At 24.5% G+C, this 21,504-nt stretch overlaps 1 protein-coding gene and 1 long non-coding RNA gene across 2 annotated transcripts; one reads left to right on the top strand and one right to left on the bottom strand.

The window, feature by feature from the left end:
* The first annotated feature begins 4,187 nt into the window (after nucleotides 1-4,187).
* On the top strand, nucleotides 4,188-21,207 carry LOC135931220 (epsin-2-like). The gene is made up of 6 exons (XM_065468176.1): nucleotides 4,188-4,722; nucleotides 4,764-4,800; nucleotides 4,843-5,048; nucleotides 5,097-5,277; nucleotides 17,925-18,029; nucleotides 20,932-21,207. The coding sequence occupies exons 1-6, from the start codon at nucleotides 4,231-4,233 to the stop codon at nucleotides 21,171-21,173; spliced, it is 1,263 nt and encodes a 420-aa protein (XP_065324248.1). The 5' UTR covers nucleotides 4,188-4,230; the 3' UTR covers nucleotides 21,174-21,207.
* Nucleotides 9,006-9,210, bottom strand: LOC135931282 (uncharacterized). Its single transcript, XR_010572994.1, has 3 exons — nucleotides 9,178-9,210; nucleotides 9,092-9,129; nucleotides 9,006-9,043 (listed from the first exon to the last, which is right to left on the bottom strand). It is a non-coding gene; the product is annotated as an uncharacterized LOC135931282 (long non-coding RNA).
* Nucleotides 21,208-21,504: the final 297 nt, after the last annotated feature.

Below are 21,504 nucleotides of genomic sequence, written 5' to 3'. Positions count from 1 at the left end.
ATTGCCAAGTTGAATCTATAAATGCTGTAGCAAAAAAGAAAGAGGATATTATGATTATAGGTTCGAAAAATTAAACGAAATATTTATAGTTCGTTGGAAGTATAATACAGTGGTAACGAGGTATTTTAAGAAAATATCTTCTAAAATAAAAATTCCTCAACCAAATATGATCACTGCTTATAACAAACACACGGGTGAAGTTGATCAGTGTGATAATCTCATATCTACTATAGAATAGAAAAGAGAAAAAAGAGCGGTGGCCAATATTCACCAATTTTATCGATGTAGCTTTGGTAAATTCGTGGAAAATTTGGAAATTCATAAATCGAGATGAGAAGAGATTGCTTGCATTTAGGCGTACTACTACCTTTGAATACCAATAAAAATTGAAAAAGATTTAAGTACAGGCAATCCAGTTTGCATTATAGAGCGAAAACCCTGATTCATCTGGAAATTATTTATCCGAAATTATAGATGGAAAAAGACGTAGATGCAGATATTGCCATACGCACTCAAAATATATGTGCCAAACATGTCAAATTACACTTCATACTAAATGTTTCAAGGATTTTTATAATATATAAACATTTTCTCGTTTTTATAATTACAAAAAAAAAGAATAAAGATTTCTCTTGTTTTTTGATCTTATAGTATTATACATAATTTTTTATCTTTTTTAAACGATAAAATACTTATAATTTTATTTCTATAATGTACTCTTTATAACCAAAATTATTTTATATAAAAAAAATTCTCTTTTTTTACGCGAAAAAAAAATTAACTAAAGAACATTTTTTTCTTCTTCAAATAAAAATAAATTACAACCTTCACATTATCTCTTTTTCATATAAAAAATACAATATATCTATGGCATCATTTCTTTTTCATATAAAAATACAATATATCTTTGACATCATTTCTTTTTCATATAAAAATACAATATATCCTTGACATTATTGTAATAAAAAATTAAATACACATAATACTACAACATTATTATTCTGAACGCTTTCATTTTGCGATCAAGAAAAGATATCCAAAATATGATAATGGTGTAATGAGAGATAATTTTTCTACCGAGCGGATTATTGGTGATGGAAATTCTCTCTTCAGGTATATATATTTAAAATAAAATATTTTTAATCATTATTGTAGATGTATAAGCAAAGAAGTTTGTGATGACGAATGCCACTACGATTTTCTGAGACAGCAATGCATTCTCTTTATGAAGCAAGAATATTGTTGAGCAGATGGAGGGGTTTTTGGGAGAACCCGTTGACAAATATTTGGAGAGAACAGGTATGGCTCAAAATGCAACTTATGGAACAGAGGTGAAGATTGTTACATTGGCAACTATGCTTCAAACAAATATAATTATCCATACTATTTATAAATGGGCATATTACACGCCAATTAAAAAATTAAGTTACATCAAAAAATTTAATTTGAATATATATTTAAGAAATTATCTCCAACATTTTGACCGCATAATAAATTTTAATTAATGTTATTTATATCATATATCTTATTTATATCGTATATCTTATTTATATCGTATATCTTATTTATATCGTATATCTTATTTATATCGTATATCTTATTTATATCGTATATCTTATTTATATCGTATATCTTATTTATATCGTATATCTTATTTATATCGTATATCTTATTTATATCGTATATCTTATTTATATCGTATATCTTATTTATATCGTATATCTTATTTATATCGTATATCTTATTTATATCGTATATCTTATTTATATCGTATATCTTATTTATATCGTATATCTTATTTATATCGTATATCTTATTTATATCGTATATCTTATTTATATCGTATATCTTATTTATATCGTATATCTTATTTATATCGTATATCTTATTTATATCGTATATCTTATTTATATCGTATATCTTATTTATATCGTATATCTTATTTATATCGTATATCTTATTTATATCGTATATCTTATTTATATCGTATATCTTATTTATATCGTATATCTTAATTATATCGTATATCTTATTTATATCGTATATCTTATTTATATCGTATATCTTATTTATATCGTATATCTTATTTTATTTATATCGTATATCTTATTTATATCGTATATCTTATTTATATCGTATATCTTATTTATATCGTATATCTTATTTATATCGTATATCTTATTTATATCGTATATCTTATTTATATCGTATATCTTATTTATATCGTATATCTTATTTTATTTATATCGTATATCTTATTTATATCGTATATCTTATTTATATCGTATATCTTATTTATATCGTATATCTTATTTATATCGTATATCTTATTTATATCGTATATCTTATTTATATCGTATATCTTATTTATATCGTATATCTTATTTATATCGTATATCTTATTTATATCGTAATCTTATTTATATCGCATATCTTATTTATATCGCATATCTTTATAACGCATGTCTTATTTACATCGCACATCTTTATAACGCATGTCTTATTTATATCGCATATCTTTATAACGCATGTCTTATTTATATCGTATGTCTTATTTATATTGAATATCTTTATAACGCATGTCTTATTTGTTATTTATATCGTATATCTTATTTATATCGCATATCTTTATAACGCATGTCTTATTTACATCGCACATCTTTATAACGTATGTTTTATTTATATTGTATGTCTTATTTATATTGTATGTCTTATTTATATCGCACATCTTTATAACGCATGTCTTATTTATATCGTATATCGTATGTCTTATTTATATTGCTATCTTTATAACGCATGTCTTATGTTATTTATATCATATATCTTATTTATGTCGCATCTTTATAACGCATGTCCTTTTTATATCTTTTCTAATCTTTATTATGCGTAAATTTTATATACAATTTAAATAAAGTACTTAAATTATTTAAAAAATGTTATTAACTTATATATTATTTCTAATCCTGCTTTATCTCACATCTCTATATTAAGCTTTGAAATTTTCGAACTTAACCTTAAATTAATATATAAAACTTTAAGAGTTAATTTTAAATACAAATTAAGCAAAATTGCCATAAATATCAATGTAAAAGAAAATATAATATTTAATCTTTACACGTCAGTCATAAATGCCAGTATTTTTAAAAATTAATAAATGTCAATATCACTAAAATATTATATTTGATCTTAACATATCAGTCATAAATACCAATATCACTAAATTAGAATCTATTTAAAACAGGGATTCACTTAAATATCTATAACAATAGAAAATATAATATATAATCTTTACACGTCAATCATAAATGTCAGTATCACTAAAAATATTATATTTAATATATGCGCGTCAGTTATAAATGTCAATATCACTAAAAAAAATTATATTAAATCTTAACATTTCGGTCATAAATGTCAATATCACTAAATTGGAATTTATTTAAAACAGGAATTCATTTAGAACGTTGCACCTGCCAGGGTATATTTAAAAAATTAAAATACGGTCCAGACCGGGGGCCGGGCCTGCAGATCTCTGAAAAACATACCAAGTAGTACAACTTCGAAAGTAGATTGAAAGGTTTAATTCTTTTGAATATTCATAGGCATTTGACGACAAGCAAGGATGAGATAATTGAAAAATTAGCTCAATCCCAACGAAGATTGGATTTTATATATAAATATATAACATACAAAATACAATTATTATTAAAAAAAATTTTGTGTATTAATTTATATTTCCAACATTTAAATTTTTATGTATATAAATTTTAAAGGCTCAAAAAATTCAATTGGGTCATTTAAGTGATTCATTTATAGTGGTTATATTCACTTTATATTTTATAATTCACATTTATTTTATAGGTTTTTTTACCACCAGTTGTATCCATTTAATATTTTTAATTCACACTTATTTTATAGTTTTTTATATGACGGTTTATACATATAATTTTTTTATAATTCACATTAATTTAAAATCATGTATTAGAAATAGTTATTAGTTCTAATAAATCTATGCTTGATATTTTTAAAAAACAATAATATTTTTAAAAAACAATAATATTTTTAAAAAACAATAATATTTCTTAAAAAATTTTATTATTCCCCCCTCCAGACCAAATTCCTGCGTTTGAGCCCAAACCTAGCATACAATAATTTATATAATCAATCAAAAATTTATTGATTGACAAAATATAAAATTTTATCACATGATCAATTTTTTTTAGTTGAAAAGAAATGTCATCAACAGTTGCTCCCATTAGAAGAAATTTGAAGAATGTTATTAAAAATTATAGTGACGCTCAAGTAAAAGTAAGAGAAGCCACGTCTAATGATCCATGGGGTCCATCTAGTTCATTAATGACAGACATAGCTGACCTGACTTACAATGTTGTGGCTTTTTCAGAAATAATGCAAATGATTTGGAAGAGACTGAATGATAGTGGTAAAAATTGGAGACATGTGTACAAAGCACTATCCCTTTTAGAATATATAATAAAGACTGGAAATGAAAAAGTTGCACAACAGTGTAAAGAAAACATTTTTGCTATTCAGACCTTAAAAGATTTTCAATATATTGAAGAAAATAAAGACCAAGGATTAAACGTGAGAGAAAAAGCAAAACAAATAGTTGCTCTTTTAAAAGATGATGAACGTTTAAAGAATGAAAGGACAAGGGCTTTAAAAGCTAAAGAAAGGTTTGCCCAAGGCACTTCTATTAGTTTTCAGGTTAAATTATAATATAACAAATAAATAATATTGATATATAGATGAAAAAAGATACAGATACTCCAGAAGATTTTAAAGGTTTTTTAAATTTTATTTTCAAATTGTGATTTTATTTTATAGATGGTAATACTGAATGGGAAGCAGTACGACCTTCAAATCAAGGTGAAGAAGATTTACAATTTCAATTAGCAATTGCTATGAGTAAAGAAGAGGCTGAAAATGAAAAGAAAATACTAAGAGGAGATGATTTGCGCCTCCAATTAGCACTTTCACAAAGTGAACAAGAATTAAAAAAGATATCTAATCCATTAGAAAGTGAAAATAATGTAATAAATTGATGTTAAGATTTATAGTCATCTTATATTTATTTATAGGCTTTAATAGATTTAGATTTTTTGGATCCTCCACAAAATTCTTACAAGATGCCAAAATTTGCTCATGAAAATAATAGCATAGATCCATGGTCAATTCACAATATACCTATCACTTTACCTGTCTTCTCAGGGGATACTCAAGGATTAATATCTTCAACAAATAACTTGCCATATCAATCGTGTAAAACTTTACCATTGATAAAATAATAAGATTTGAAATTAAATCATTAAAAGGAATTTATAGTGTAAAAGCTATTTTTTTAAAGTAGTCTAATATAGAGCCCTCCAATTTGCCTAGAAGAGAAGCTTGGACTAAGTTGGGGCATAAAATAAAATTATAAAAATATGCCAGGTTGGGTGAAAAATGTTTATTTTAAATTAAAATGATAAATTTATCTGTGATAATGACAATACAATTAGTGATTTTTACTTTCGTTATTATCATAAAAATAATATGTTTAATTTTTATTTTTAAATCAAAAATTTTTAGGGCAAGCTGGGCTTTAAAATTTCACCAAAAAATAATTATATTTGCAGGGCTTTAGTCAACCATTATTTTTCAGAAAAAATAGCATGCTTAAGCTAACATTTTCAAAACAACTAAAAAAATAATTTAATCTGATGATTATAATCTTCCATAAACTTTTTCCCAAGATTACAGGAAAGTATTTTTTTAAATTACAAGTCAATGTCATATTTTCAATAGATAATCTTGAATTTTATTTCTAATATTTAACTCGTGAGAATATTCACATAACTTTAAAGTTTTTCTGGGATGAATATTAAACTAAAATTAAAACAACTATATCTAGACCTGTGCGCTGATAAAAAAATTATTGGCATTTGGTAGCTTGCCAAATTTTTGATTAACTTATTTTGATTTTTCTTATTTAATTTTAGAAAAATTTCATGTACACTAAATTTAATCATTTATATGAAACAACTATTTTTGAAATATAGTTTATTTTTCAATACCAATATGATACATTGAATGTTTTCAGATCTAAATCGCATTAATCAAAATAGCCAAAACATACTCATTTTATGTTACCACTAGAAAATTTAAAGAATATAAATATCAATAATCAACTAAATCACTCCTCATTAACGTGAAAGATCACTCATAATGTCTAAATATAATCATTTAATTGAAAATAAAATATCTAATTTATAATTGAGATTATGCTGTCAAATTCAATATCAATAATCAACTAAATCACTTACATTTTTAATTTTTTCTTGCTTCAGGGCCATTTTTTGAATATGATATTCTGAAGAAGTTTTAAAACATACTCAATTTATGCTATTTTGAGCAATGCTATTTAGTGGTCAACCGCATTGAATAAATCCATAAAATTATAATTATCTTGAAAAATTATTTTATTTCAATTGGAAGGACATGAGGATCTTCTTGAGTTTAAGGTTAGCCCCACTACTGATACATGCTCATTGGGAGTTCTTGTAGAAGCTTCAAATTAAAATTTCCCTTGCAAGTTATACAAATCTGGAAGACTCCGCAGGACTAATATTTGAATCAAATCAAGGATTCAACCCAACCTGATCTGAATCGTTTAACAGACATTAACCACTATTATTTATTTACTGAACTTGAACTGTTAAAAATTGTCATCCCACCTCTAAGTCTATGAACTAGGTTGAACCTTTTTTTATTCTAATTCTTTTAAAGAGGATTTGTAATCATTTTTGACTGATAAGTATCAGTAGTTATTTTTAGATATTTTTATATTGCTATTTAATGGTGCCAGCTGTTAGCACAAAGTGTTCTCAGGCATAAAATCTATTCTTCCTTATAGATATGATTTGACAAAAGAGAATTTTGCAAATATCTTAATTGTAAATATTATTTTTTAGAGAATATTAATAAAATTTAAAAAAATGTGCTTTTCTTTTCATAATTATAATATGTTTTTTGGGAAAAGGTTTGAACAGGTTTTATAGGGTTCAAACAAACCTATATTATAATTTTTTTACAAACAGAACCTGAACCTCAAACCATTATTTTTATCTAAACCAGGAGTAAATTTATGTTCGTTAAGTTTGGATCCCTGAAGCAAACTAATTGATTGCCCTTTATTTAATCTTACCTTACCTATTTGGTTTGGAGATATAACCAAAGGTATAAACAAACTTATAGTTTACAAAAGGTTTGGGATGTAACTAGCATGTCACGCTCATCCATCATATATCCATGACATGAGTATTGACACCCAGTAGCATATCAGGGTTCCATGTCAATTCAGCGAAACTTTTATCGTGAAACACTTTTTCGCGAATGAATTTTATAGCGAAACTTTTATCGCGAATCCACATTAGCGAATATTTTTCTGCGAAAACAATATAGCGAAACAAATATCGCAATTTTTTTATAGCGAAACTCTTATCGCGAAACCTTTAAAGCGAATACATTAGAGTGAAATTTTTATCGCGAATCAATAATCGCGAAAATTGCGAAGTCATCGCGAAACATAAAGCGCGAAGACAATATAGCGAAAACTATTTCGCGAAATATAATGCGGCCTATTATTATTTTTTTATTTTTATAAAAAAAATTTATTTTATATTTAATGTTAATATTTTATTTATCAACAAATAAAGGAATATGTTAATCTCTTTTCCTACTAGGAACTCCATTAATAATATTTTTATCATAGGGATTTATACTTGTTATTCCTATAAATATGAGATTTATTTTGTTAGAGCTATTTATCATACGTATTTATTCATATAAATATCTGATTACTTAGATATTACTTAAAAATATTGTTAAAAGGCTCGATTTGAGTCGAGTTTTTAAAAACGGCTAACTCAAATTTTCGCTAGCAAAATATTGACTAAGCCTCGAGATTTAGCTAATAGATGCCAAACCTTTATGCCACCTCTGAGCAAGGTCGGCTGGCTTGCCTTATATTTTTTCGGATAAAATATTGAGTTAGCCGTTTTTAAAAATCGGCTCAAATCGAGCCGTTTAACAACATTACTTATAAAAAATATGATATAATGAATAAGCATGCAAAAAATAATGAAATATAAGTCTAACAATTTTATTATTACTTTTGCAATTATATCAATAGTATATATAAAATAATGATTACAATTGTATAATAATGCTAATAAAATAATGCTATATAAAATAATGATTGCAATTTATATATCAATAGTATATAAATTTATATTTATTGAGACTATATATTGATGAAGGTATATAAAATAAAGATTGCAATTTGCATATCAATTAGAAAATTATATTTATTAAGACTGTATATTGATGGTGGTGTATAAAAATTTGTATATATTGCAATTGAATATTAATTGTATATAAAATGATGATTACAATTTGTATATCAATAGGTGGTATATAAAATAATGATTGCAATTTGTATTTCAATAGTAATATATAAAATTATGGTAATTACTTTTTGCATATCAATATTATATAAAATGGTGTAAATTTGGTATAAAATGCATTAAATAATGAAAATTTTGACAGCATGATCATAATATTGATAAAGAGTGATGTGAATTTTTAGGTAAAAACCTAATAATTAATAAATATCTTTGAGAATATAAATAATTATTAGAAAATAGTAGATTTTTATTAAATTTAGATTTTATAAATTTATATTGGGCATTTTGCTTTAAAAAAATTAATTGATTTATTGAATAATTATCAATGGCTATAAAAGATAATTTCCAGATAAGTAGCATATTTTAAATTTACCTTGATTGGGAGTTCCTGAATGGATTATAAATGATGCTAAGATTAAAATTTCCAGGTTAACAAGATAGCATATTTTAAATTTACTTTGGTTGGAGTTCCTGAATGGATTATATCAAGTGATGCTAAGATTAAAATTTCCAGGTTAACAAGATAGCATATTTTAAATTTACTTTGGTTGGAGTTCCTGAATGGATTATATCAAGTGATGCTAAGATTAAAATTTCCAGGTTAACAAGATAGCATATTTTAAATTTACTTTGGTTGGAGTTCCTGAATGGATTATATCAAGTGATGCTAAGATTAAAATTTCCAGGTTAACAAGATAGCATATTTTAAATTTACTTTGGTTGGTTGGAGTTCCTGAATGGATTATATCAAGTGATGCTAAGATTAAAATTTCCAGGTTAACAAGATATCATATTTTAAATTTACCTTGATTAGTTGGAATTCCTGAATGGATTATCAATTGATGCTAAGATTAAAATTTACAGGTTAACAAGATATCATATTTTAAATTTACCTTGATTAGTTGGAGTTCCTGAATGGATTATCAACTGATGCTAAGAAGAAAATTTCCAGGTTAACAAGATAGCATAATAGTAATATATTCTATAATTTACCTGGGTTGGTTATGCTCTCAAATGATGCTGGAGAAAATATTTTAGATGAACTTTCTAAGCAGGCAAGAGCTATAATATGATTATTTTATATAAGATTAACAAAAAATATACCAGTGCATTGTTTGGATATATGAAAGATATTGTTTTTAAATATCCCTTTACCCAAACATAATGGCCTGGTGCATTTGTAATACATAGTAATATTATAACTATCATATTTTCTAAAATGTGAAGGAATCATAAGGTAATATTTATATATTAAGTATATATTGAGCAATCAGCTTGTTAAATTGAGCATACAAATTTTAAGCTTAAGCAAAATTTAGCAAAAAGTCACGCGACAAAACATCAAAACACAAAAAAAAAGTATATTATGCGGCACGATACCTATATTATTATATTATGAAATGAAATGAAAAATGGATTTCTTTTATTTGATATTTTTTAATAAAAAAAATGTATTGTAATATTATTTTTGTTACAATTTATTAGTGATTTTAACACGCTCAAAATTTTAAGCAAAAAATATTTTATGAAGTTCAAAAAGATTTTTAAACATATTTTGATATAAATTTTAAATCTTTTTTGAAGAATTCTTTTGTGAATTTTTTATAAATAAACAATCTTTTAGGTGAAATCTTTTATAGTTTTTTTTTATCATTTTTGTAAAATTATCTATTTTTTAAGTATATTAAAAGAGATGGGTTTTCTAAATAATATTTTTATTTAACTTATTTATGTATATGATCTTTTTAAGGATAATAATCTAATCTGACAATTTTTATATTTGTTATTGAAGATGTTCCATGGAAAAATGACAATTAACTTAATCGGTATTTTTAAAATTAAATTTTTTTTACGGTAAAATATGTATTTTTAACATGTTAAATTAAAATTTTAATTAAGATGCACCATATAAAAGTGACAATTATCATAATGGTTATTTTTAAATTTTTTTGACGTAAATCGGTTAAAATAAGTATTGTTAACATGTATTAATAAAACTTCAGTGAAGATATACCCTAGATAAGTGACAATTGTCATAATCCTTATTTTTAAAGTTTTTTGAATTTTTTTGATGCAAATGGGTAAAAATATAGATTGTAAACAAAATTAAAATTTCATGAAGATGTACCACAGGAAAGTTATAATCGTTATTTTTTTAACTTTTTTTGACGTATATGGGCCAAAATAAGTATTAACATGTTTAATAAAAATTTCAGTGAAGATGTACCAAAGATAAGTGACAATTGTCATAATCATTTTTAAATTTTTTTGATGCAAATGGGCAAAAAATAAATTGCTAACATGTTTAAATAAAACTTTAGTGAAGATGTACCTTTGATAAGTGACAATTGTCATAATCATTATTTTTGAATTTTTTTGAAGCAAATAGGCAAAAATATAAATTGCTAACATGTTAAAATAAAATATCAATGAAGATGTACCATAGATAAGTGACAATTTTCATAATAATTGTTTTTAATGTTTTTTTAAATTTTTTGATACTAAAGGGTAAAAATATAGATTGTAAAAATGTCAAATTAAAATTTCATGAAGATGTACCATATAAAAGTGACAATTGTCATAATCGTTATTTTTGAATTTTTTTGAAGTGGGCTAAAATATAAATTGCTAACATGTTAAAATAATATTTCAGTGAAGATGTACCCTAGATAAGTGACAATAGTCATAATCGTTATTTTTAAAGTTTTTGAATTGTTTCACGCAATTGGACAAAAATATTAATGTTAACATGTTAATATAATTTCACAAAAATAATTCGTTATTTTCATACTCATATTCCTTTTACCCTGCATAAAATTTGATAAAAATATGCAAAGTGATTATTAAAGATAGTTGTAACCTATGTTAAATTCTAAACTTTTAAGAGGATTCACAATCGTATTCCTTTAATTAATAAATTTTAATTCTACATTATAAAAATGTATAACCTTGCATTCACAGTTAGCAAATATTTTTGTATTACTCGTGGCAAAATAGTGCTGAGTCTGAATTCAGGGTAGGATCTTTATAGAAAGAACTTAAAAACCATATCAATATTATTTAGTAATATGATACAATCAACATCTTATAAATTGTTAAGATTTTATTATGGTTAAAATGGATTACAATCTATATTTTAACCCATTTATATCAAAGAACTTTAAAAATAACGATTATAAAAATTGTCACCTTTCAATGGTATATTTTCATGAAATTTTAATTTAGCATGTTTACAATCTATATTTTAACCGATTTATAACAAAAATATTCAAAAAAACCTTATTAACAACGATTATGACAATTGTAACTTATCTATGGTACATCTTCACTGAAATTTTATTTTAACATGTAAGCAATTAATATTATTGCCCATTTGCGTCTAAAAAATTCAAATAATTTTAAAAATAACGATAATGACAATTGTCACCTTTCTATGGTGTATCCTCATGAAATTTTAATTTAACATGTTTACAATTATATTTTGTGAAAATTCCAAAAAGTTTAAAAATAACGATTATGACAATTGTCACTTATCTAGGGTACATCTTGACTGAAATTTTATTTTAACATGTTTGCAATACTTATTTTAGCCCATTTACGTCAAAAAAATTCAAAAAGTTTTAAAATAACGATTATGACAATTGTCACTTTTCTCTGGTATATCTTCATGAAATTTTAATTTAACTTGTTTACAATCTATATTTTTACCCATTTGCGTCAAAAAAACTTTAAAAATAACGATTATGTGTCACTTATTTAAGGTACATTTTCACTGAAATTTTATTTTAACATGTTAACAATACTTATTTTAGCCCATTTACGTCAAAAAATTTTAAAAAAGTTATTAACGATCATGGCAATTGTCACTTTTTTATGGTACATCTTCATGAAATTCTAATTTAACATGTTTACAATCTATATTTATACCCATTTGCGTTAAAAAAATACAAAAAACTTTAAAAATAATGATTATGATAATTGTCACTTATCTAGGGTACATCTTCACTGAAGTTTGTACATCTTCACTGAAGTTTTATTTAAACATGCTAGCAATATTTATTCTAACTCATTTTGGTCAAAAAACTTTAAAAATAACGATTATGACAATTGTCACTTTTCAATGGTACATCTTCATGAAATTTTAATTTAGCATGTTTTCAATCTATACTTTTACCCATTTACAACAAAAGAATTCAAAATAAACAACCATTATGACAATTGTAACTTATCTATGGTACATCTTCACTGATATTTTATTTAAACATGTTAGCAATACTTATTTTAGCCCATTTACTTCAAAAAAAGTTATAAATAAACGATTATGACAATTGTCACCTTTCTAGGTACATCTTCATGAAATTTTAATTTAACATGTTTACAATCTATATTCTATATTTTTACCCATTTATTAAAAAAAGTTTAAAAATAATGATTATGATAATTGTCACTTATCTAGGGTATATCTTCACTGAAGTTTTATTTAAACATACTAGCACTACTTATTTTAACGCATTTTGGTCAAAAAACTTTAAAAATAACGATTATGACAATTGTCACTTTTCAATGGTAGATCTTCATGAGATTTTTATTTAGCATGTTTACAATCTATATTTTTACCCATTTGCAACAAAAAATTCAAAAAACTTTATAAACGACGATTATGACAATTGTCACTTTTCAATGGTAGATTTTCATGAAATTTTAATTAAGCATGTTTACAATTACCCATTTACAACAAAAAAATTCAAAAAACTTTAAAAATAACGATTATGACAATTGTCACTTTTCAATGGTAGATCTTCGTGAGATTTTAATTTAGCATGTTACAATCTATATTTTTACCCATTTGCAACAAAAAACTTTATAAACAACGATTATGACAATTTTAACTTATATTATGGTACATCTTCACTGAAATTTTATTTTAACATGTAACAACTTATATTTTTGCACATTTACGTCAAAAAATTGTAAAAAAACTTTAAAAATAATGATTATGACTATTGTCGCTTTTATATGGTACATCCTAATTGAAATTATAGTTTAACATGTTAAAAATACATATTTTTGCCCATTAGCGTTAAAAAAATCTAATATGTTTAAAAATACCGATTATGATAATTGCCATATTTCCAAGGAACATCTTCATTGAATTTATAATTTAACATCTTTACAATATAAATAATATTTTTACTCAAAAAATTTCAAAAATCTTAAAAATAACGAATATGACAATTGTCACATTAAAATATTATCCTTAAAAAGATCATAAAATAACTTAAATAAGTTAAATATAAATATTAAAAAAAAATTATTTAGCAAACCCACCTCTTTTAATATTCTTAAGAAATAGATAATTTTACAAAAATGATAAAAAAAACTAAAAGATTTCACCTAAAAATTGTATATTTATTTATAATAAATTTCACAAAAGAATTCCTCAAAAAAGATATATTTATAAAGAAGATTTAAAATTTTTATCATAATATGTTCAAGAATCTTTTTGAACTTCAAGAAATATTTTTTACTTAAAATCTTGGGCATGAAAATCACTAATAAACTGTAACAAAAATAATATTACAATAGTAGCATATCTTTTTTTATTAAAAAACATCAAATAATAAATAACATGTTGTTTTCTTTTAAATAAATGCATTCGCAATATATTTATTGTTTCGCGGTAATGCGCTCGCTATAATGATTTTGCTCAAACATATTCGCGAATAAAAATTCGCTGTAAAGTGTTTGCATAAAATGTTTCGCTCAAATAAATTCGCGGTTAAGTTTTGCAGAAATAAATTTGCGACAATGGCTTCGCTAAATTGTCTTCGCTATAAATGTTTCGCGGAGATAAATTAGCAGAATTGGTTTCGCGATTTTACCTTCGCTATAAAAACTCTTTGCGATAAACGACATTCGCGATAGAAGTTTCGAGAAAAAGTGTTTCGCGATAAAAGTTTCGCTGAATTGACCTGATACGGCATATCAGCTATCGATTTTAGGTAAAACTGGTAATAAATAATTGAATCAAATCTAGGGAAAACAATTTAAGAAAATTATTTGTCAATAATTTTGATTAGCAGTTTTTATGCTCTGCGCCTAAATATCCCAACTAAATGCCAAATATAGTTCCTGACATTTTTGCTCCATTTCTAATATATATAAATATTTAAGAATATACTCATTTTTCCATAGAATTTATTCCAATCATGGTCTAAACTTATTTGCTAAGAAGGGAAGCTCAGTATCCTTATTTAAACTTAGAGGCGTTTTTTAATAAAACAAAAAAAGATATAAATTATTTTTTTGTTTAAATTATTCAAAAATCCTTATCACCATCACTAATTGAGTATAATTATAATTGCTTTTATTTTTTATTGATTCATAATTAAATAATTTATAAAATAGAAATATTTCCTTTTTTGGTCAAACCTTTTTTACATTTGAAACAAACTGAACAATTAATAAGATTCATTTTTTACAAAGGTGGAGGCTTTAAAAGAGGATATGTTAAAGTTGGTTTTTAGATTCTAGCTAGAAGGATCTTGATGTGACTTTTTTAAAATTTCTGTTACTATATTTAATTACTTTTGTAAATGCCTGTCTGCCCTTTTTAAGAAAATTTGTAAATTATTGTTTAAATTGATCCCTATTTTTTAATTCAAAAATTGTTTGATTTTTTTGGGTGTTGTTAAAATTTTATTTTTGTTTTTAATTTTTTTAAAAAATAAATTAATACATAAATTATTTATAATATAACATAATACCATTGTAAAAAGAATACTGAGATATATATTTAAACTAAAAAAAATTTTTTTGATAATAACTGCACAGAATCATAGCGTGATCTGCAAATTACTAAGCCAGTATTCTTGTGCAGATATAAATATTCTTTGAATCTTGATATAGCACTTGGATTTTTTTCCTATTAATTTTAAATAGGCGAGGACTTCAAGTCAAATTTTCTAAAGTGGTAGTGACCACGAGATCGAAGTGGACATTATTTGGAAATATTTATTTCTTTTGTTGTTTTCAGTGAAAGAAATGAAATTTTCGAGGATGTTTGATTTAGAAAATATATCTATGCTGTAGGGTTGGCCAATAAAAATCGGTTTAAATTACCCCAATTTAAAAAAATCAATGATTTAAATTAATATTTTAAATAAAATTCTATTTACTAAATTTGATCAAAATACTTAAAATAAAGAAATACAAATGTTTCAATTTTTGATATTAATGTATAATTGTATAATTCTAATCTCAATTTAGCAAGAAATTATTTAATATTCTTAAAAAATAATTAGTTTGTTAAATTTAGGGCTGTACCCTTCTTCTAAAAAAGGATTCTAGTTCAGTGAAATATCTCTGAACCCGATTCGGGTTCAGGGTTTGCAGTCTATAAAATTAAAAACTTATAAAATTTAGTAAAAATAATAGAAAAATCTTTTTAAAATTTTATTTTACTATATTTAAAATTTACTAGGGGTGTACCGATAACACTTTTTGGTGGCCGACCCGATTTGATCCGATATCATTTCTTATTTTTTTTTATCTGTAAACAATTAATCGTTTTAATTGTTAATGTATACATCTAGTGTTGGAAAATCGTTTTATTTGAGTGGATTTTTAAAAACGGATAACTCAGACTTTTATCCAGTAAAATATTACGCAAGTCTGAAGATCTTGCTCTTAGCTGACACAAAGGTTTGGACATCTATTAGTGAAATCTCGAGATTTAGGCAATATTTTTTGGCGAAAATATTGAGTTAGTCATTTAAAAATCAGCGCAAATAGAGCGATTTTGCATCACTACATACATCTACTCATCTCGTATACTTTTTAATAGTATAACATCTATAATTTAACTATGCCATAACATAAGTCATTTAAATTATTACAATGGTCAGTATAGTTTATATTCATGAATCTAAAAATATATAAAATATTTTTATTGATAAATCACTTATTTATATAATAATATAAATTTATTCACATAATAAGTAACAAAATTTTTTAAAAATTAATAAGCCATTATTTTATCGGATCGGAAAATTTACAATATTGCTAATAACCGATATTTTAACAAATATGAAATATCCGCCCGATCCGATAAAAATATCGGTATATCCCTAGAATTTATCATAAAAATAATTTCATAATAATTAGGATAATATAATGCAATTTAAAAAATAATATTCCATTTGTATTTTAAAATTTTATAAGAGAATTATGATATCTTCCAAAATCTAGATGTTAAAATTAAAAGATCGATTTTTTATGCCTAAGGAATTCACAGTAGAGAGCGATACGATCTTAAGCCACAGAACAGCTGATGTATATATAGTTGGGTAATTACTATATTTCTAGTCGTTTAAGCCAATCTTTATCCGGCTAAAAAATCAACGAAACTAAATTTTTAGCAGAAAACTATCACTTTGGTCTCGGATTTTTTCCTAAAAAGATAGCAGCTCAAATTTTGAAGAAACCAATATATTAAAACGATATCATTAACAAATTTTTAAAATGCTTCCTAAATGGAATTTCGAAGACGATTTAAAGACTTAATAGCGTTTAAATTATTGTACCAATATTGGATATCTCTAGTTTACCTTCTGATAAATGTTATAAAAAACCCTTTAATTCTTTTGCCTACAAAATTTGAAAATACCAAACTGATTGCTGCTAATTTAAATACATCAAATAAAACATACAATATAGAATACATAACGAAACTAATCTTAAGGGTTGGGCAATAAAAATTCGAAAATAGAAAATCATCTAGCCAGGATTTAAATAGTTCATAAATTACAAAATTAAATGTTTAAATGAAAATATACCTTAAAAAATTTATAATTGTTCATGTAAAGAATTTTTTTTTTAATATTGTGAAATTGATTTCTTATATATGTCGTAATTTTTAAAGGGATCATGACTATCCGAGATCTTCACGGGATTTTAAAGGGATAACTAAAAAATTAGGGTTCTAAATTAAGTGTTGAAAAGGTTGAATGAAAAGTTACTAAAGGTAAATGGCTACGCAATCAATATCCATTGGCCTAGTTTTATTAAATATAAATACAGTGTATATTGAGATTTTATTCCCAACTATAATTAATTTATTAAAGTATAATTAAAAAGCACAATGAGAATTTAAACTGAAAATTTATTTTATAAAAATTTTAGAACAATAATATTTATAATCATTTATAACCAGTAGTATTTTTTATTAACTTTTGACTTAATTTTTACGATTTATATTCAATTAATATCATTTTTACCCTGCGCTTATTTATATTTTTCGCGATTTTAATATTAAAATATTTTTTTAATTATTCGCAGTTTTAACTCCTTCCTAATAATGTCACATCATTAATTAGTGTAATAAAAATACACCTAGATTTTAAAATAAAACTCAATATTAAATTAATTTATATTTTGTATGTTTTTATAATTAAAATTTAGCTTATCACAGTATGATTGCAAAAGACAACTTTGCCCCTAACAAAACCCCAAAATCCACATCAGATCTTATCAATTTAGATAATTTATTTTCATCAAGTTCCGCAGGTTATTAAATTATGATTTTAAATATATAACTGCCTTTTCAAATAATCATTCATAATTTTGCCTTATACATCTCTTTTATGGTGAGTAATTAAGGGTCGAACGAATGAGAAAACAATTGATTTATTTTTATGAAGTAAATAGCCCTTTCCTGTAAAGCCTTTGGCCGGAAGAAAAAGGAAGGATGATCTTTGGTCTGTATTGAAAAATTATTTAGGTTGTGGGGGGGGGCGCGGGCTTCGACCGATAGAAACTTACTTGCAAGTTTTACAGCTTACGGAGTGGACTTAGTCCAGCGTAGGGAAGTTCCAAATGGGGATGGTCTTTTGGGAGGAGGAATGTGCGATAATTATATAGGATTCATTTGTGCTTATTTTTTCTTGTGGACGTTTTATTTTTTCAACTCGCTAATTAATAACAATTTGTATCTATAATTTAGTAAGTTTTAAAATACAAAACCTATTAATTAAATTCAAGTACAATTTATGTCTTAATTTTTTTGAATGTTAGAATATAAGAGCTCTTTTCTTTAATTTTTTTGAAACTTGGATAAAATTTTTCTTAGATTAAAATGTAAGCTGGGGATATAATTTTTTTAATAAAAATAGGAATTTAACAATTTTTGTTTTATTTTGGCTGTCCAAACATCGATATGCATTTTAAAAATCCTAAGATTATAGATATATATGTACCTTAAACTAGAGGTCTTCAATGTGCGGGGTTTTGCGAACGTCTTCCCATTTATCAAAAAAAGTTGTTTAGCTTACCCGCCCTTTAATAATTATTTTATTGGTTGGTTTGGCTCTTTATTTTATTCTACTATTTTCCTTTAAACTGATAAAATATGCAATATTATGAAATAAAAAGTTATTTTTAATAAAAAAAAGTATTCTGCTCATTTCGCCCTAAAAATTTCAAATTCACGCGCCTGTTTTTAAAATATTTTTTTAACCCGCCCAATGGTTAAAAATTTTTTAGCCAACCCAAAAAACCCCCATTGCAGTCCTTTTCTTTAACATCAAATAATACCGTTTTAATTTATATAATCAGAGACCTACAGGCCCGGCCCTAAGCCCGGCCGTATTTTAAATTTTTTAAATATACCCGGGACGGGCCTAAAAAAATTTTTTTTAACATATTCGGGCCGGGCCTAAAAAAATTTTTTTAAATATATCCGGGCCTTAATATTTTTTATAAAAATTTTTACATTATGAGTTAATGGTTATAATATTATATTATATTTTTATTAATATAATATTGGGTGATGGTTAACACTACCTAACACCCACAGATCGATCTAATTATTAATTTCCTGCAAATTTATTCAAAGTATTAATATATTTTTTTATAATTCATATCTAAATTTTTACAACATATTTTACCAAAACAATCAAATAAAGGAATATCTTAAATAAGCCCCAATATTCAAGTATTATTAATATATTTTTTTATAATTCATATCTAAATTTTTAGAATATATTTTACCAAAACAATCAAATAAAGGAATATCACTTCTTGAAGTTTGTAATACCTTTCAAAGCGAAAAAGGAGAAATAAAATTGATTTTACTTAATATAAAGCATTTTTTAATTGAAAAATTTGTTTTACACAAGTATCATTTTATTTCTCTTTTTCTCTGTCCCAAATTCAAGCAATTACGTATGTTGTCAGGGACAGATCGCAAGATGATGGAAAACTATATAAAAGATAATATTAAATTACAAGAGGCTCAGGGCTCAGGAAGTAAATGAAATACCACCGACCAGTCAAATTACGACTGTTGTTAAACAAACTGAATCGTTTTATTACAAATGGGGCGATGGTAATTCTGGTAATATGTCAATACCCGATGATAAATATTATAATTACATAAATAAAAAAATAGATGAAACATTTAAGGTGGATGGGCGGCTCATCAAAGCGAATTTTTTAGCAAAATTGGCAAAACGGGTATTGGCAATTCCTGCTTCAAGTGCAAGCTGTGAGCCGAATTTTTCCACTACTGGGAGAATTCTTGAAGAAAGAAGAAGTAATCTTCAACCTGAAAAGGTAGATATGCTTCTCTTTCTTCATGATAATTTGTGAATTTTTAATATCTTTCTTGAGTATAGGGTTTCGTCAATCATGCTGGTTTTTTACTTTGCAAACTGTCAAATATTTATTGCATTTATTATATTTACCTTGAGTCATGAAAGTTTTAATCCAACATTTTTCATTTTTTTTTACAATATTATATAATACAATTATCTTCTTTTGTTAAAAATTTATATTATAAAATAAATTAAATTAATATTGTGCAATTAGATTATATTTTCAAAATACTATTTATTATACATGCATTTTTTTAAATAGCGATTTATTTTTATTTTATAAATTAAATAGTAAATTAAATACAATATATTATATTCTCAAAATATTTTCCATTTTTATAAATTAAATATTTTATTTTTTTTAAATGCAATATAAAATATAGTATATGCTCAAAATATTATTACCATTTTTATGAATATTAGTGTTATTTTTATAAATGCAATATAAAATATAGTATATGCTCAAAATATCCATTTTTATAAATAACAGTTTTATAATTTTTATAAATTCAATATAATATTCTCAAAATATTAGCTTTTTACATGCATTTTTTAAATAATAAGCGATAATACTCGCTGAAAAATATGGTAAAATACCTCATAGGTGAATTTTTGTATATACCAGGTCGAATATAATTTTAAAAAATTCCGAGCCGGGCCGTAAAAATTTTTTTTAAAAAATATCCTGGCCGGGCCCTAAAAAATTTAAAACCGGGCCGGGCCGTGCAAATGGTGCCTCTGCAGGTCTCTGTATATTATACTAAATTATGAGTGATACTTAATCAATTTAAATTATTACATTTTTTAATATTAAGCCGAGAACAAACTAAACCCCTTTGCCATCCCACCGAACTCTACAAACAGATTAAATCTTAATAGCCTAGCTACTAGATCGAATCCTGGAAAATCAGATTTTATTAATTTCGATAAAATAAACAATGTTGCCTCTCAGCTTCAAACTCCAAATATGAATACCTCTTCTAATAGTTTTATAAATTCATCTCAATATGAAGTATCACATATTAAAAACACCAATGCTAATAATCCTTTCCTTTAAATGTCACAATTTATCAATTTATTTTTCATATATTTAGCTTTGGTATTTTTAGCAATTATGTAAATTTAAATTATTTATTTATTGCATAAATCATGAATAAATTCATAGCACCATTTATTTTGATTTGAATAGTTTTTCACAATCACAATGCTAAATTTTTATTTTTCAGGTTTAAATATCCTTTTGAGGGGCCAGATGTATTTTTGAAACTACCATTTTAAAATCATATTTCTGCTACTAGCACGAGCCACTTTATCTGTAACCGCCAAAATATTAAAATTAAAAATATTTTTAATCATTTCATTTTACCACACAAGTTATATAATATTTG

Source organism: Gordionus sp. m RMFG-2023, chromosome 1 (assembly GCF_954871325.1).
Source record: "Gordionus sp. m RMFG-2023 chromosome 1, tfGorSpeb1-WG-v2, whole genome shotgun sequence".
Taxonomy (NCBI): domain Eukaryota; kingdom Metazoa; phylum Nematomorpha; class Gordioida; order Chordodea; family Parachordodidae; genus Gordionus; species Gordionus sp. m RMFG-2023.
Note: the sequence above shows the minus strand (reverse complement) of the source record. Positions and strands in the feature narration are given on the sequence as shown.

Bases quoted from the DNA above. Each gene is read 5' to 3' on its own strand.
- LOC135931220 (XM_065468176.1), top strand. From the start codon at position 4,231: ATGTCATCAACAGTTGCTCCCATTAGAAGAAATTTGAAGAATGTTATT. The intron at 4,801-4,842 runs GTTTTTTAAATT...TTTATTTTATAG, and splicing joins TACTCCAGAAGATTTTAAAG to ATGGTAATACTGAATGGGAA. The intron at 5,278-17,924 runs GTAAAACTTTAC...ATTAAAATTTAG, and splicing joins TAACTTGCCATATCAATCGT to CTTATCACAGTATGATTGCA.